This window comes from Lepus europaeus, chromosome 19 (genome assembly GCF_033115175.1).
Source record: "Lepus europaeus isolate LE1 chromosome 19, mLepTim1.pri, whole genome shotgun sequence".
NCBI classification, from domain to species: Eukaryota; Metazoa; Chordata; class Mammalia; order Lagomorpha; family Leporidae; genus Lepus; species Lepus europaeus.
Genome location: NC_084845.1, coordinates 4,366,127 through 4,383,445, shown reverse-complemented (window position 1 = coordinate 4,383,445; position 17,319 = coordinate 4,366,127). Strand labels below are relative to the sequence as shown.

Below are 17,319 nucleotides of genomic sequence, written 5' to 3'. Positions count from 1 at the left end.
GGCTGGTGTTAGGCCCAGCAGTTAACATGCTGATCACATGACCTTCTCCAGGAGCAGGGGCCTTGGTTTGAGACTCAGCTCTGACCCCAGCTGCAGCTTCTGCCTACACAGACCCCAGGAGGCAGTGGTGATATCTCCAGCAATTGAGCTCCTGGTTCCCATCTTTGCCCCCTACACAAGACTGGGATACACATTTGGGAGGTGAATCATATGATGACAAGCTCCATCTCTGTCTCTCAAGTAAATAAAGGAATGAATAAAATTTTAAAATTATAAAGAACTACCAACTGTGAATTTGCATACAGTTTACATGCTCATGCTAAGTAGGGCATTCTGTATTACTTGTGTAGTCACAGCAGAGCCTGGGTACTCTGGAGTCATGGCTCATGAGAATATAGGGGCTCACAGCTGGGAAACACCCAGCAACCAGGCCATAGGTGTACCCAGCCACAAACTGTGATTCTTTAAAACAGTCACGCAAATGTGAAAGATGAAGGTGAGTGCACAAGAAGACACAAAGGTGCTTACTAGGGTGAGGATGCTGTAGGTGGCTCTGGACTCTGGGGAGGACCTGGAGGAGACGTTGGTCCCATGGATGTATTGGACCTGCTGCCTGTGTCTGTACAGGGTGAAAATCATGAAGCTACTGGACCACTGCATGAGACGTATGAAGAAAACATTTTGAAAAAATACATGTGCTGCATGGAACAATGTTAAGTGTTTTCCAGAGTTCATAGCATAACAGTATCCGTGATCAACTTTCTTTGTGATATTATTGTCTTTCATTTTGCCAGTCATATACACAGGCACCATGACATTTAGTATTATGTACAGCATCCAGCAGGAAATAGTGGAGGGGCTTATGTACTTGTGAGCTTTTAGTTTAAGCTCTGCCCACTTGGAGTTCCTGGGGCTAATGGTGATGGCCTGGGAGATGCTCAAGAGGCAGGTGCTGCAAATACACACATCCCTGCTCACTCTGTGCACATAGAACACAAGCTTGCACCCAGTATCACTGAGGAAATGCTTCATCCCCAAAGCTGCCATGGTTTGGGGGACTCCTCTAGAGAGAATGACTAAGCAGTTGGCTACAGTCAGGTGTTTGATGACCAAATCTGTGGACCTAAACTTGCATCCTGTGAGGTAGAGATAGAGATAATGGGAAAGAAGAGAGACGTTCCCCAGGATTCCTGTAAGAGTTTGTGATAAGAAGATCATCCCCATTGTCAAATCTCCAGTAGCCATCCCATCACCTCCAATGTCTGATTATTGTCTCTGAGCCTGAGATTCCTGTATGGGAGATGGGGCATGAGCTCCATGGATTAATATCAACTGAAATTCAGTTTTCTCTGTTCACATAATCTCTGTTTGCATCAGCTCACACCTAATCATAACTGATTAATATTTTGAACATGTTTCCAAAGACTTGGATATATGATCTTTAAGGCTATTTACACATTGCTAATTACAGACATGAAGAGACACATGCACTGATTCCTGTGTTCTTCATAACTCCATGAGAAGGTAGCAGGATTCATTTCATTGGAAATAAAATGCTCACACAGGCAGCTTCAGCTTAGTGATGTGTCCAAATTTAAGCTTTATTTTATGCTCAAAGTGGAATATTGAACCTGCCTGGGCCTGTCCTAAAGCACTCAAATTAAAAGCATCGTTATTCTAGCAGAGCTACTTAGCTGTGTTCTTCAAATGACACATATGTACACCTTTCTATTTTCATGCCTGGTCAATTGATCTTAGACTGCTGGTATTTGTTTCATCATTTTCTGTGTATTAGCTTACCTTTATGCATGAGAGTTTGCTGGATAAGCACGCATCAATAATTATTTACATTCAAGTATCTTATTAAGATGCAGGGAACCTGAAAGTTGCCATTTGAAACTCATCATTACAGCATAGCACTTTTAAAAAAAAAAAAGTCTGCGCTTATGTGAAGATAAAAAAATCTTACTAAATCTGGGAACATGAGTATTTTCCATAGGAAATATCACTGTATCCATTGAGTAGTTCATACAACAGAGTTAGAAAAAGCATGTCTATTCCAGCAGCTGCCACTTAGGCCCACAGTGTCAGCCCAGAATTGAAAGAATCATTTAGTTTTGACTTTTCTAGATCACAGTATGTTCAGTTCTACAGGCGCATCTCTAGGAATTATGGGTCTGTGACTCCCACGGTAGGCTGAACACCAGATTTATTTTGGAACTGCAATACATACAGACATTGGACAGCAGATTTCATGATTTTGTTTTATTAAACACGAAGAATCATATCACTGTGGATGACACCAAATTACTTTAGGAGCCATCAGGGACTGGAGTAGGGTGTAGGACGTCCCTGTCCTAGCTCAGTCCACATCTCAGAATCCTTCCTGTTTCCTAAGGTTGGGGCACAGGACCAGGTGCAAACACAGGAGAATCCCATTTCTCACCTTATCACTCACCCAGACTCCTGATTGCCTCTTCACCTGAAACTTCACTCTTTCTCACTGACAAAGAAAATCTCCAATTTCTATCAGCTGCCTGCAGTCCTCTGCGTGAAGGTAACCCCAGTCAGTACTGGATGGGCTGGAGGCAGCTGGAACACTAAAAATGGTATGTGCCTGTGGCCTCACCTCCCTGCAGAGCTGCAATTATCTTTTCACCTTGCAGCTGCAGTGAAAATAAAATTGGATATGAAAGATATTTGTGCAAACTTTGCCTCTTGCTAATTAAAGAAAACAATTACACCCTGTAGTTACAATCTCCAAAGAGGCTGGGAAAGTCTTTGAAAGTGGCTCTTCCTGTTCTCAGCTCCCTGGAGCAGACAGGGTCTGACCTGGAGGGAGCAAGAGATCCTGAGTCTGACATGGGAGGGACTGACAGCAAAGCTCCTGTGTCTCCCTGGATTCATATAGATTTCTTTCTACTCCAGTTTGAGTTCTTCCCATAACTTCAGACCCCTAAGTGCAGCAATGGGGAGAATGCTCCTGAGAAAGGTTCTCAGATACACAGGTGCAGTGGAGAACGTGATGAGCATAGCTTACATGAGAAGCCATGGATTTGTCTGACACTCAAAGATAGTCTGTTTGGAATCGTAGAGAACATGGGGGTTTTATAGTAAAAATGTTTTACCAGTATTTTCCTTTCATTCTAATCTCCCATAAACACAGGAAGCTAAAGAGAATAACATCCATAGACATTCACAAGTATGTGAGCGCCCCAGAGAAGCTATGACATAGCAGGAATGTTTTGTGATCATGTTTCCCTTAACTACCACATCAGCCATCTTACCTCCTCAACTTAGTACATTGGAATGTGTATCACGGTTTTCTCTCCCCATGTTTTCTTTATGCTTAATTGTTGGCAGTCTTGATTGATTGCATAGTTTGAGAAAAGGTAACATATAAGCTAAAATTTGCATTTGTTTGGAAGGAAATACCGACTGCTTTTTCCTATGTTGTTATCTAATAGCTGCCAGTTCCCAAGCGAGACTTTAGATCCATGACCCTTATGTTCTCTATGATCGGTGACAACTAACTGAGCACCAAAGGGGAAACCTGTGGGAGTGAAATGGACACTATGAGAAGCAGTGACTTGATCAGCTCTTGTCCTGACTGTTGATGTACAATGTAATACTTTATCCATTTTAGTATTTTTGTTTTGTTTTGTTCTAGTACTAGTGGTTGAACTCTGTAATTAACACACTATTATTCTTAGGTGTTTAAATTTAACTGAAAAGTGATCCCTGTTAAATATAAGAGTAGGAATAAGAGAGGGAGGAGATGTACAATTTGGGAACATGCTCAATCGGACTTGCCCCAAATGGTGGAGTTAGAAACGTGCCAGGGGATTCCAATACAAACCCATCAAGGTGGCATGTACCAATGCTATCTCACTAGTCCAAGTGATCAAACTCAGTTCACAATTGATCACACTGATAGGTCTAAGAGTCAAAGGGATCACACAAACAAGACTAGTGTCTGCTAATACTAACTGATAGAATCAAAAAGGGAGAGAATGATCCATCATGGGAAGCGGGTTACACAGCAGACTCATAGAATGGCAGATGTCCTAAATAGCACTCTGCCCTCAGAATCAGCCCTTAAGGCATTCAGATATGGCTGAAGAGCCCATGAGAGTATTGTAGGCATGGAAAGCCAAGACACTCTGGAAAAAAAAAGAAGACCTAAATGAAATGTCTCTTGGAGTGAGATCCCAGTGTAAAGAACGGGGCCATCAAAGAAGGAGGTACCTTTCTCTGAAGGGAGGAGAGAACTTCCACTTTGACTATGACCCTATCGGAATAAGACCAAAGTCAGCGAACTCTAAAGGCTTCCATAGCCTCAGCAACTCATAACTAGAGCCTAGGGAGATTACTGACGCCATAAACAAGAGTGTCAAATTGTTAACAACAGGAGTCACTGTGTACTTACTTCTCAGGTGGGATCTGTGCTTAATGTGTTGTCCAATGTGAAGTAATGCTATAATTAGTTGTGAAACAGTATTTTACACTTTGTGTTTCTGTGTGGGTGCAAACTGATGCAATCTTTACTTAATATATACTAAATCGATCTTCTGTATATAAAGAGAATTGAAAATGAATCTTAATGTGAATGGAATGGGAGAGGGAGCAGGAGATGGGAGGGGCACGAGTGGGAGGGAAGTTATGGGGGGGAAGCCATTGTAATCCATAAGCTGTACTTTGGAAATTTATATTTACTAAATAAAAAAAGATGCATGACCCTGGACAATGCACAGTGTGGTTCCTCCCTGTGCTCTATATCAGACTGTTGCTGGGGGTCCCTGCTTGATTTTTCATAACTTCAGACTCTTTCTGCCACAAATATGACATGAAAATAATACATTTACTGTGATATATCTTTTTATTTTTTTCTTAATTTTCTCTCACATATAAGGGAAAACAGGTGATATTGGTGATTTTGTGTCCCTTATTTACTCAGCATGATGTTCTGCAGTTCAATGCATTTTGTTGCAAATGATAGAATTTCATCTTTTTATAGATGAATAATATTCCATTGTGTATGTATGTCACATTTTCTTTATCCATTTCTGTAATATTGACACATTGACTGATTACATGTGTTGGCTGTTGTGAACAGTGCTGCTAAAAAGATGGAAATGCAGCTGTCTCTTTGATGCAGTGAATAATGTCTATTGGATACATGCTCAGAAGTAGGACAGCTGGATTGTATGGCAAGTCTATTTCTAGTTTTCCAAGAAATCTCTATACTGTACTGTTTTCCACAGTGGCTTCCTTAATATGCATTCCCACCAACAGTGTATAAGTGTTCCCGTATTTCCACATCCTCGCCAGCATTTGTTACTCTCTGTGTTTGGATTTCAGCCATTCTGATGGGGGAGGTGATACCTCATTTTGAGTATGATTTGCATTTCCCTGATGGCTGGTGATGTTGAGCATTATTTCTTATATTTGTTGGCCATTTGTAATTCCTTCTTTTGAGAACTGTGTTAATAAGACATGTGTAATTCCATGCAACCCTTAGCAAATGTCCTTTACACATTTCTTAACTGGAATTTTTGTTTTGGTTGTTGAGTTTTTTAGTTGCTGATATATTCTGGATATTGCTCTGTTGTCACATACGTAACTTTAAAATATTTTAATTATTCTATCGCATATCTCTTCACTCCATTGACTTTTTCCTTTGCTGTGCAGAAGACTCTGAGTTTGATATGATCCCGTTTGTTTTGTTATGCTTTTCTTGCCTATGCATTGGGGGTCTTGTCCAAGAAATAGTCCCCTACCCCAATGTCTTGGAGTGTTTCCTCCATGTTTTCTTCCAAGAAATTCATAGTCTTAGGTCATAAATTTAGGTCTTTGATCCTGAGTAGATTTTTGTGTATGGTGAGAGATATGGAGCTAATTTCACACTTCTACATATATACATCCAGTTCTGCCAGCATCATTTGTTGAAGAGATTACACTTGCTGAAATGAATGGTCCGAGCACTTTTGTCGAAGTCAGTTGCCTGGATGTATGTGCATTAATTTGTGGCCTGTCTGTTGTGCTCCACTGATCTATGCATCAATTTTTATGCCAGTACCATGCAGTTTAGTTACTGTAGCTTTGTAGTTCACTTTGGAGTCAGGTGTTGTGATGCCTCCAGATTGGTTTGTGGGAGAGGGGTATTCAAGATCATTTTGGCAATTCTGGGTCTTTTGTGACTCCATGTGAATTTTAGGATTGTTTTTTCTAACTCTGTGCAGAATTTCATTGGTATTTTGATAGGGGTTGCATTGAATTACACATGCCTTATTAAGATACTTATACATAGCATTGCAAACTATATAAGGTGAGTAGTCGTCTGCTTTTTCCTAATCTTTATGGAAAGTAAAGATGGCAATACTTTATGGATATTTTGACTAGTTTCTTTAAAAATACAGTTTTCCTGAAATAATCACTGGTTCCATAATATTGTATACAAATTTCTTTCCTCGGCTGTTACTCCCATGGATATATTACATTAGATAGCAAAAGGGACAGTCTCAGTATAATTAATTTTACAGCTGTGTTTTATAAATCAATTCATGAATTATGCTTGACATGAAGAAAGATATTTACTTTTAGTCTTTGAAATATGTTAAATTGACACATGATAAATTGAACATGTGTACAGAGTGCTGCTCTTATGTAGTGTACACAACTTGCAGAAACTGGAAATATGCAGCAAGTAAAAACCTGAAACATCCTCACCTCCCAACGTCCCTGCCACACTTTTTATTTGTTGTTATTTTTTTTTTGTTTGACAGGTAGAGATGTACACAGTGAGAGAGAGAGAGAGAGAGAGAGAGAGAGAGAGAAAGGTCTTCCTTCCGTTGGTTCACTCCCCAAATGGCCACTACAGAAGGCGTTGCACCGATCCAAAACCAGGAGCCAGGTGCTTCTTCCTGATCTCCCGTACAGGTGCAGGGGCCCAAGCACTTGGGCCATCCTCCACTGCCTTCCTGGGCCACAGCAAACGGCTGGACTGGAAGAGGAGCAACCGGGATTAGAACCCCGTGCCCATATGGGTTGCCAGCGCAGCAGGTGGAGGAATGAAAGATAAATAAGTGTATGCCATGTAATTTTATGTATTTAAAACTTTTAAACAAGATGAAGGTTATCTATCGTCTTAGATGTCAGAACAGTGGTTTACCTAGTGGTGGTAGTCACTGATGGAGGATAAATTTAGCTCTCAAGGGAGACAGTTGATTTTTTTTTTTAAGGATCCAGATGTTGTTATAGAGGTGTACTCAGCGTGTGAAATTTTAGGCTACCTGTATTTGTGACATTAGTTTTTTTTTTTTTTTAAAGAAGCCAACATTCAAACTAAGTTAGCAGAATGTTAATAGGTAAATGTTGAGTTAGAATTGTATCATTCAGACTGAGATTAAAATTATTAAGTAACCATGTTATGATTAGTTTAAAGTATACTGTGATTCTGTATTAAAACTAAGAGGCAATCGAGGCCGGCACTGTGGTGTAGTGGATAAAGCTGCCACCTGCAATGCGGCATCCCGTATGGGCACTGATTTGAATGCCAGCTGTTCCACTTCCAATCCAGCTCTCTGCTATGGCCTGGGAAATCAGTAGAAGATGGCCCAAGTCCTTGGGCCCCTGCACCCATGTGGGAGACCTGGAAGAAGCTCCTGGCTCCTGGCTTTGGATCGGCCCAGCTCTGGCCATTGTGGCCATTTGGGGAGTGAACCAACAGATGGAAGACCTCTCTGTCTCTCTGCCACTTCCTCTCTATGACTCTGCCTTTCAAATAAATAAATAAATCTTTGAGAAAAAAACTAAGAGGCACTGAATACACAACCTCCAAATAAAACGGGCAAACTATAGAAATATTTAAAGATTAATACAGATGAAGTTGAGATAGAAAAATCAAGAATTTATAGCAAGCAGAATGCAAAGAACACGGTAAATTGCTAAATCTGATAATCAATATTGACATTATGATATTAAATATAAATAGATTAATTATTCCTGTGAAAGTCAGGCATTTTATTATGTTCAAAGAGAAATATTTTCAAAGTAGCTAAAAATCCTATCCCAGTCCAGCCATCATGGCCATCTACAGGGTGAAACAGCTGAAGCCCTCTCACTCTGTCTCTCCTTCTGGTCACTATGTAACTCTGACTCTCAAATAAATAAATAAATATGTTTTTAAAAAGGATTAAAATAGAAAAAAGAAAACTATATATACCTATATATACCGTGTAATTTGCCATCATTCACACAATCTATAATTAAAAGGCATAGAATATTAAAAATATTTAAGAAATTTTTTTCGTGTTTTTTTTTAACTTTTATTTAATGAATATAAATTTCCAAAGTACAGCTTATAGATTACAATGGCTTCCCCCCTCCCATAACTTCCCTCCCACCCGCAACCCTCCCCTTTCCCACTCCCTCTCCCCTTCCATTCACATCAAGATTCATTTTCAATTCTCTTTATATACAGAAGATCAGATTAGTATATATTAAGTAAAGATTTCAACAGTTTGCCCCCACATAGCAACACAAAGTGAAAAAATACTGTTGGAGTACTAGTCATAGCAATAAATAACAGTGTACAGCACATTAAAGACAGAGATCCTACATGATATTTTTTAAAAATTGATTACTTTTGTATGCAATTTCCAATTTAACACCAGGGTTTTTTTTCTTCATTTTCAATTATCTTTATATACAGAAGATCGATTCAGTATATGCTAAGTAAAGATTTCATCAGTTTGTACCCACACAGAAACACAAAGTGTAAAAATAATGTTTCAGTACTAGTTATAGCATCACTTCACATTGGACAACACATTAAGGACAGATCCCACATGAAACATAAGTACACAGTGACTCCTGTAGTTGATTTAACAATTTGACACTCTTGTTTATGGCATCAGTAATCTCCCTAGGCTCTAGTCATGAGTTGCCAAGGCTATGGAAGCCTTTGAATAAATTAAGGTATAGTTAGGAAATTGACTATGTGCAACCCATGAGTATGTAAGAAATGGATGAATCTAATCTCAAATGTATACACTTTCATATCAACCATGAAGGACTAATTAATTCTAATAGTTTATCAGGTAGATATTTTTAAGGTATATGGGTTAAATACAAATAATAAAAAGGGAAAATATATCTTATGTAAATTAAACCAATTAAGTACTACTCATGGCAATATTCATATAAGGATAAAGCAATTTGTTATTATTTTAACAAGTATTATTTTTCATTTCTTTTTTCATTTATAATTTCCTAACAGCATTGATTGATGGAAAACAAACATAATGTGACTGATTATATATACATGTATACACATGTGACTACAAAGACATGTACATGCAAATATGTACACATACAAATATATTGCTTTTATATCTAATATGTGTCAGGTGTTTCTAAGTTTCTCACATGAGCTAACACTATGTGGTTTCTATTTTTGTGGCACAAGATTACAGACACACATTAGGCCAGATTAATTTTACTTTTCAAATATTTGAATCTTTGATATCTTACATAAGCTTTATGGTATAAACAGAGAGCATTAATAAATTATCTCCCTCAATGAGGACAAACTATTCACATTCTTTTGAAAATGCTCAGGCCAAAAATGCTACAGGAACCAAATGGATTCACATCTTATCACTTCCAAAGACTCCTCCCACACTCCCTCCCCCACAGGATTATTTCCTGACTTGACAGACAGGAGAGGGCACCATGGGACCTGCTTCCTGTCATTCTGCCAAACAGGCATCCTCACATCACAGAACCAATGGACGTACAGATCCCCAGCCCATGCCGTTTACACTCTGCAGCATCACTGTTTAAAACAGGCAACATTCCCTTGAACTCTGGAAACTCTGAAAACATCCACTTAAATGAGCAACTCCAGTTCAGGTTGAATGTATCTACATGCAAATGACTACTATTTCTCCAAGAATATCAACACACTAATACTCTGAAACTGAACTACCCTCCAGGTAAACTCCATGCTCTTCATGATTCCATGGGAGAGTTTTTGTTTCTTCAGTATCTTGAGTGATGTCTCAAATTGTGTCCATATTTGATGGAAACATCCCGCCCTTCCACAGCCACTTAATGTCTGGACATTTTACTGTGCCAGATGAAAGTTACACTCCATATCGCCGAGGGATTTATTGTTTTAACTCTGCATAACCTCTTCTTAGCTCCTCCATTGCAACCATTAATAAAATTTCAGTTATGTAGGTATTACTGTGATAATATCTCACATTTTTCTTTAAAAATACTATTCAATAGAAGAGGGAAGAGGAAGAAGGATGAGAGTGTGGGTGGGAGGGAGGGAGAGTGGAAAGAGCAACTATATTCCCATATCTATACTTATGAAATGCATGAAGCTTGTATACCTTAAATTTTAAAAATGAATAAAATATGACTTCTATAAAAAATAAAATTATTCAATTTACTGTTTATTTTTGAGCAAAGCTCAATTGTCTCATAGACAAGGTTCTTGTAAAATAACTGTTTCTTGAAATTAATTTTGTGTCTGAGGAGGATTGAAAAGTAAGCGGCCAGCCAATGAAAATATACATAGTTTACTTCTCAGAGCACAGAGGACTTTGCTGCCAGGGAAGGCAGTGTGTGGGTACCCTGGAGTCATAACTCATGAGAATGTAAGGGCTGACAGTTGGGAAACACCCAGCTATCAGTGCAGAAGCTTTCACCAGCCACATTTTGTGAATACTGAAAAAGGCTAAACAAAATTGTAGAAAGGAGGACAGGCTGCACAGCAGTACGAAGGTGCTCACCAGGACAAGGATGCTTTGTGTGGCCCTGGATCCTGGGAAAGATCTGTGGGAGAGAGCATGTATGTATTGGACCTGCTGCTTGTGCCTATACAGGATGAAGACCATGAAGCTGCTGGCCCAGAGCATGAGCCCTACAAAGACAACATAATGGAATAACATCAGTGCTATGTGCAGTGAGACTGTGATTTTCACATGAGGCATGGCAGAACAGTAGTCATAATCCATTTTCCTTGTGATATTACTGTTTTGCCATTTGCCAGTGACATGCATAGGTACCATGACACTTAGCATCAAGTTCAAGCTCCAGCAGAGAATAATGGAGGGGCCAACGTACTTGGGAGCTTTTACTTTAAATTTGATCCACCTGGAGCTGGTAGGACTGATGGTGATGGCCTGGAAGACACTCAGGAGACAGATGCTGCCAATGGACACATCCCTGCTCACTCTGTGCACATAGAACACAAGTTTGCACCCAGTATCATCGAGGAAATGTGTCATTCCCAAAGCTGCCATGGTTTGGGGGACTCCTTTCGAGAGAATGACCAAGGCATTGGCTACAGCCAGGTGTATGAGAATCAGATCTGTGAGCCTAAACTTGCATCCTGTGAAATAAAGGATGAGATAATGGAGAAGAAGAGAGGAATTCCCCAGAATCCCAGCCAGCGTCTGTACTAGAAAGACTACTCCTAGGGCCAGGTCCCTCGAGGCCATGCTGTCAGTTCCCAGCCTCTGCTGATCAACTTCTGAGTGAGAATCCTGCAAACGAATACGAGGCAGTGACCACACAGTACTCTCATTTTCCTCAAAAAGATACGGAGAAGCTAAGTAGGGAGAGTTAGTGATGTGTCTAATCTGAACAACATGTGTGGTTCAAGAGGGGGCTTGGAATTGGCTGGCTGTTCAAAGCAGTGCACTTGAAGGTGATGCTGCAGACCTGTTGGCTGTGTTCCTCACATAATGCAGTGTCTATTTAGTCATTCTCATACCTGGTGGTTTTTATCTTAGGTAGGTAATGTTACTACTTTTTCTATAAGTCTGCATGACTGAATAAGGACTAAAGCTGTAAGTTAATACCAGCTATGAATAAGATTTATATACCTTAAAATTCAGATTAGAATTATGAAATAATTCTCTAGGATCCATTCCATAAAAAGTTCTGTTTAAAAATGCAAAAGTGCCTCTTTATTGAGATGGCCTTTGACAAGGATTTCTTTTTTTTTAATATTTATTTACTGACTTATTTGAAAGTCATAATTAGAGAGAGAGAGAGAGAGAGATTCCATCCACTGCTTCACTCTCTAAATGGCTGTAATGGCTGAGGCTGGTCAAGGGCAAAGCCAGGAGGCAGGAGTTTCTTCTGGGTCTCCCATGTGGCTGCAGGGGCCCAAGCATTTGGGCCATCCTCTGCTTCAGCTGGACCGGAAGTGGAGAAAATAGGACTCCAACCGGCACCCATATGGGATGCTAGTGCAACAGAGGGCAGCTTAACCCACCATGCCACAGTGCCAGTGACAGGGATTTCTTTTATGCCTAAAAGAATTGGCACCTGTCGCAGGAATCATAGAACACTATGCTACACCCTAAACTATGCGACATGAAATACCAGTATATGATAAAAGAGTGTAGAGTAGAAACTAAAAGTTACTAATTTCAGATCATGTACTTACATGGATTAATTCTTGACACAAGTAAAATCAGTAGGATTCAGGTGAGATTTCCAAAACATACTAAATTACAAGCTATCCAGTAAAGAGAATATGTAAGATGTTAAGCTTTATATATTTTATAAGTTGAAATTGTAAATTTTGGAATTGATGTGAAATATATTAAAATCAGAGACTTCAGCACAGGAAACATTTGTGCCCAAGAGCTGCTATCTGGAATCCCGTGTGTAGAATTACCACTTCCTCATGTGCTCACTGCCTAAGCTGAAAATGGGAAACACTCTTTCCAGTATCAAGAGACCATGGATATTTTCTGAAGGAAACAACCAGTGTCTCTTTAAATAATTCTAGCACCCAGAATTGCAGGGTGTGTCTCCTCCCAGCAGGTGCCATCTGGACACACCAGGTCTGCACAGCACCAGGTGGTTCCTGTGGGTACACATCTCTGCTGCCAGCTTGGTGCTGTGAGTGCACTTTTGAGGGGCTGCTTTCATGGTACAGTAAGTTAACTACCTCCTGTGATGCCAACTTCCCATTTGAGCATGGTTTCAAGACCTGGCTGCTCTGCCTCTGGTTCAGTTTCTTGCTACTGTGCCTTGGAAAGCAGAGGAGAATGGCCCAAGTGCTTGGGCTCCTGCCACCCACATGGGAGATGTGGTAGGAGTTCCAGGCTCCTAGCTTTGGCCTGGCCCAGTTGTTGTGGGCATTTGGAGAGTGAACCAATGGCTGGAAGATCTCTTTCACATGCTACCTCTCACTCTCTCTGTGTGCCACTCTCTCAAATAAATAAATAAATCTTTAAAGAAAAGATAGTGCATATTCAGTCACCCTGAAAACACTGTGTGAATATGATCAGGTAGATTGAACAACAATTTAATGGGGAACTGAAATTCTTAAACATATTAAAAATCAAGCTTGATATCGATTTAATTAAATTTCACCCATCAGTACCATTTTGATAGCCTTTTTATGGTAAAAAAACAAACTTTGTTTTTACAATCAATTTTATTTTAAAAATATAAATTTCCTCAAAAGAATACATTACTCCATTTCATTGATGGTAAAAGGCATTGTTGAACAGAAAGAAAGCCTAAACATCTCCTGTATCTTAGCAGAGATGGGATTCATGAAGTTAGGGTCATCTTCTCACTGGATGACTGGACACAGCCCTTGCCTACTTTCCTGCTCTACTGTGGTCTTTGCATTTTTCATTTGCTGAATTCTCCGTGTGGTGGAGCATTATGCCTTGGACCATAATCTAAGTTAAAAATGTTATCTCAAAAACAATAAAGTAAACGTTAACTTGAAAAAAAGTTTATAAACCTGTAATAGAAACATGTTTCTACAGGAGTAAGGTTGTTTCTTTACAACCTCATTTTAACCATAGAACAAAATTTATTTTAGTTTTCAGTGTTAAACATGTAAAAATTAAGATTTAAACATGAAAACATGCAGCACAACACAGGTGGTTTTGGTTTATAGTAAATGGCACAACTGCCTTTGGGGGCTGCTGTCAGGTTAGGCCCTCATCTCTCTACAAGCTCTGCTCAGGCCTCAGAATGATCTCTGCTTCCGGGGTGGCTGTGCCAGCAGGCTGGATTCCCAATGCAAACCCCCTTCTAACAGGATATCTTACCTGGCTGCAGATTAGCAAACCTTGGCTTCAGACCCTCTGTCTCAGGCTGCAATGGCAAACACCTGTCTCCTCTGATAAGGAGAGCGAGGGCTCAGGCTGATGTTCACAGCATCAGCACTTGTGTTGGGATGGAGACCTTGGGAAATGGTGTGTTATAATGTGTGATGTCGCCTCCCCTCAGAGCAGCCATTATCTCATCACCTGTCCTACAAACAGAAGACAGGCCTGGGGCAATGAGGATATTTGTGAAAAATGCTCCCCAGTTCCTTGTGACCAAAAACCAATTAGAGGTTTGTAGTTGCCATCTGCCAAGAGACTATGGCAGTGTCTGAGAGTCTCCTTCATTTCCCTGATGCCTGGAGACATGTCACACAGGGAGGCAGTAGCTCTTTCTGGGGTCTGAGACAAGAGGGGCTGCCTCACGCTCATGTGTCTTCCCAGGTTCTGTGTTGTCTGAGAAGTTTTCCTACTTCAAAGTGTGTTTCTTCCCCAAGCCATCAGGCCACTGAGCTGATGAATCATTTAAGTTAGCAGAAAATTATAACAGCACATCCTCTGAGGAAGATATTCAATGGGGTACAAGCAAAAGAAGAAGATGAAATTTCTCTTTGAAAGCATTGGACTTTAGCCCACAGCTCAATCTCATTTCATGTGGAAATGCAGGGGCATGACAGAGAGCGTGTTTGTGATGGAGCAGAGTGATGTGAGGGCCCAGGAGTGGCCAGCGGTGCACAGGGAGAGATTGTGAGGGGTGCGACAAGACAGAATGCAGAGGGAGAGATGGGAAACAGGGTCCAAGGAATGAGAGTGTTGAATTCACAGAGCGGTCAAAGTGTGGGGTTGATGCTCCAAGGGTGCCAGGTGTGCAAGGTGACTGCACAGGAAATGATGTGTGCGAGCCAATGAGGTGTGCATGGGGTCATGGGAATGAGACTGTCCAAAGGGGTGGCTCCCAGTGTAGAACGCGGCTAAGAGCAGAGTAGGTAAATGGCACATGAGACTTAATGTCTATGAGAGGCAAAAGGATAATGACAGAGAGGCTGACAGGTGCCACCTGTGGGTCCTAGGGGCGACCTGTAGCCCAAGGCAGAGGTGGAGGGTGGAGGGGGGGTGGAACCTGAGTACTAAGCAGGGATCACGAGCACAGGGAGACAAAATGGGATCAGGCTGTGAAATAGACCGGGAGGGTGGTGGAGATGGTGGGGTAACAGGAGCAGAATCTATGGCTCAACCAACCCAAGCCGTTGCTGTCTTGCACCCTTGGTCATCCCTCCTGCCTTTCATCCTCTCCCTTCTCTCCCACTTCACTGCAGAAGCACATGCAGTGACCTGCACTCAGAGCCCCCTCTGCCCAGCTGCCCTCTGGGCAGCACCAAGGCCCTAGGACTGGGCATCAAGAACCACTGTGCAAGCTGGCAGTGCACAGGGTGCCCAAAGAGCCCAGCTCCCTCGTGGGCCCTTGCAGAATGTCCTCAGAGACCTGCTTGTGCTTCTGGCCCTACATCCTTCTCTCCAGACTCCAGTTTTCCCTGAGTCTTCACTGCTGCTGTTCCCTCTGTTCTGAGTCTGGGTGCCAAGTGTGATCAGTGCAGGTGCTCGCTAATGCGCTCAGTTAGGAATTTCCTCCCCTCAGTCTCCATCCCCAGCGCCATCTTCCTTTCTCAGAAGAGCTCAGAGGACGACAGAGATCAGGGTGGCTGCTCCTTCTGCTCCTGGGGAATCACAGTTTCTTGACACCCAGACACAGTAATAAATAAAGGACAAAAAGGACTTAAAATTTCATGAATAAATTTTTCAATAAAATGTTTTCTCCATTCCGTTCTGTATTCTTTGTAGGCTTCTTGGGATCTTCCCATGTTAAGAACAAGTAAAATCCAATGGTCACATGTAAATGAATGATTAAATACATTGCAGAACCAGAATTCTGCCTTTAAAAAAAATGTTCACCACTCCTCCATCTACATATTAGTAGCACTCATCACACTCTTTCCAGCATTTGACAACAATGAACTCACATAATTCATGTGAGTTGCAAACACAGATTCATGCCTATAGGATTGCCTCAAGTATATGGGAGCACAGGTACAAACTCAATTAGAGCAACTTTTTGGATGTTGGCATGGTGGTACAGTGTGTTAAACCCCTGACCGTGATGCCAGCATCCCACACTGAAGCAGCAGTTTCAATCACGGCTGCTCTGCTTTTGATCCATGTCCCTGCTAATTTATCTGAGAGAGCAGAATATGGCCCAAGTGCTGCATCCCTGCCACACACATGGGAGGCCTGGATGGAGTTCCAGGATCTTGGTTTTGGCCTAGCTCAGCCTAGTCTGTTATCCATGAGTTATATTAAATCTGATATTTTTATGTTAATTTTTAAAATGCAAATTAAAAAATAAATTTTAAAATTTCACCCTATTAAGAATTTTGCAATTATTATCTTCAATGAAGCCAACTTAACATGAATTCATTTCAGTGAGCAGGAGAATGTGCTGTGTGACAGCTGATTGAAGGGGGTTGCATTTGCACTTAGAATAGACAGTGGCACAAGGCCATTGCCAATCCTTACCCATATGGAGGTGGCAGCAAGGTCACACTGTACCCTGGGCATGGGTGTGGAGAATTCAGGTGTGCAGATGGAGTGAGCTGGGGACAGCAAGCACAGTGGGGAGGTTTTATCCTTCATCTCTTCCCCCTAAGTCTGTGCCTCCTCCCTCTTCTTGCACTGTCCAGCAGGCGGGGAGAGGCAGGTTTTAAGCTTCACATTCTTGCTGCCCATGCAGGCACCCATGGGAAGCCCCACAGACCTGAGTACATTCATTGTGTTTTTCACCTATCACTTCCTCTTATGCTGAACCACAGAAGATAGGAAGGTGAAAGGGTCACTTGTGTCCATCAGAGCTATAAAAGTCAGTGTTTCTCCTTCCAAAAACTCCCATGAATCAGCAGTTTCATCTTTAATGTGCCAAAGTCTGAGAAGAGAAGGAAGTGACCAGAGAACACAGTGTGTGAGAACAACTCTGTGCTAGCAAGGATGACACAAGCCAGGCCCATCCGGTTAGTGTCCAGCAGCTTGCTGGCTGCTTTCAACTCAATCAAAGAATGGTGCCATATTTTCAGATCTCTCACAGTCTCAGCTCGTGAACATTCTGCTCCAAGAAGAGAATGAACACCAAGCAAAGCATTTTCAGGTTGCGTATTTCAATCCCTGGAAT

At 41.2% G+C, this 17,319-nt stretch overlaps 2 protein-coding genes across 2 annotated transcripts; both read right to left on the bottom strand.

Annotated features, from left to right (window-relative positions):
• Nucleotides 1–402: 402 nt before the first annotated feature.
• Nucleotides 403–1,245, bottom strand: LOC133748704 (vomeronasal type-1 receptor 4-like). Its single transcript, XM_062177638.1, has one exon. The coding sequence runs from the start codon at nt 1,243–1,245 to the stop codon at nt 403–405; it is 843 nt and encodes a 280-aa protein (XP_062033622.1).
• A 9,347-nt stretch (nt 1,246–10,592) lies between these two features.
• Nucleotides 10,593–11,516, bottom strand: LOC133748703 (vomeronasal type-1 receptor 4-like). Its single transcript, XM_062177637.1, has one exon. It carries the CDS (start codon nt 11,514–11,516, stop codon nt 10,593–10,595), a length of 924 nt encoding a protein of 307 aa, XP_062033621.1.
• Nucleotides 11,517–17,319: the final 5,803 nt, after the last annotated feature.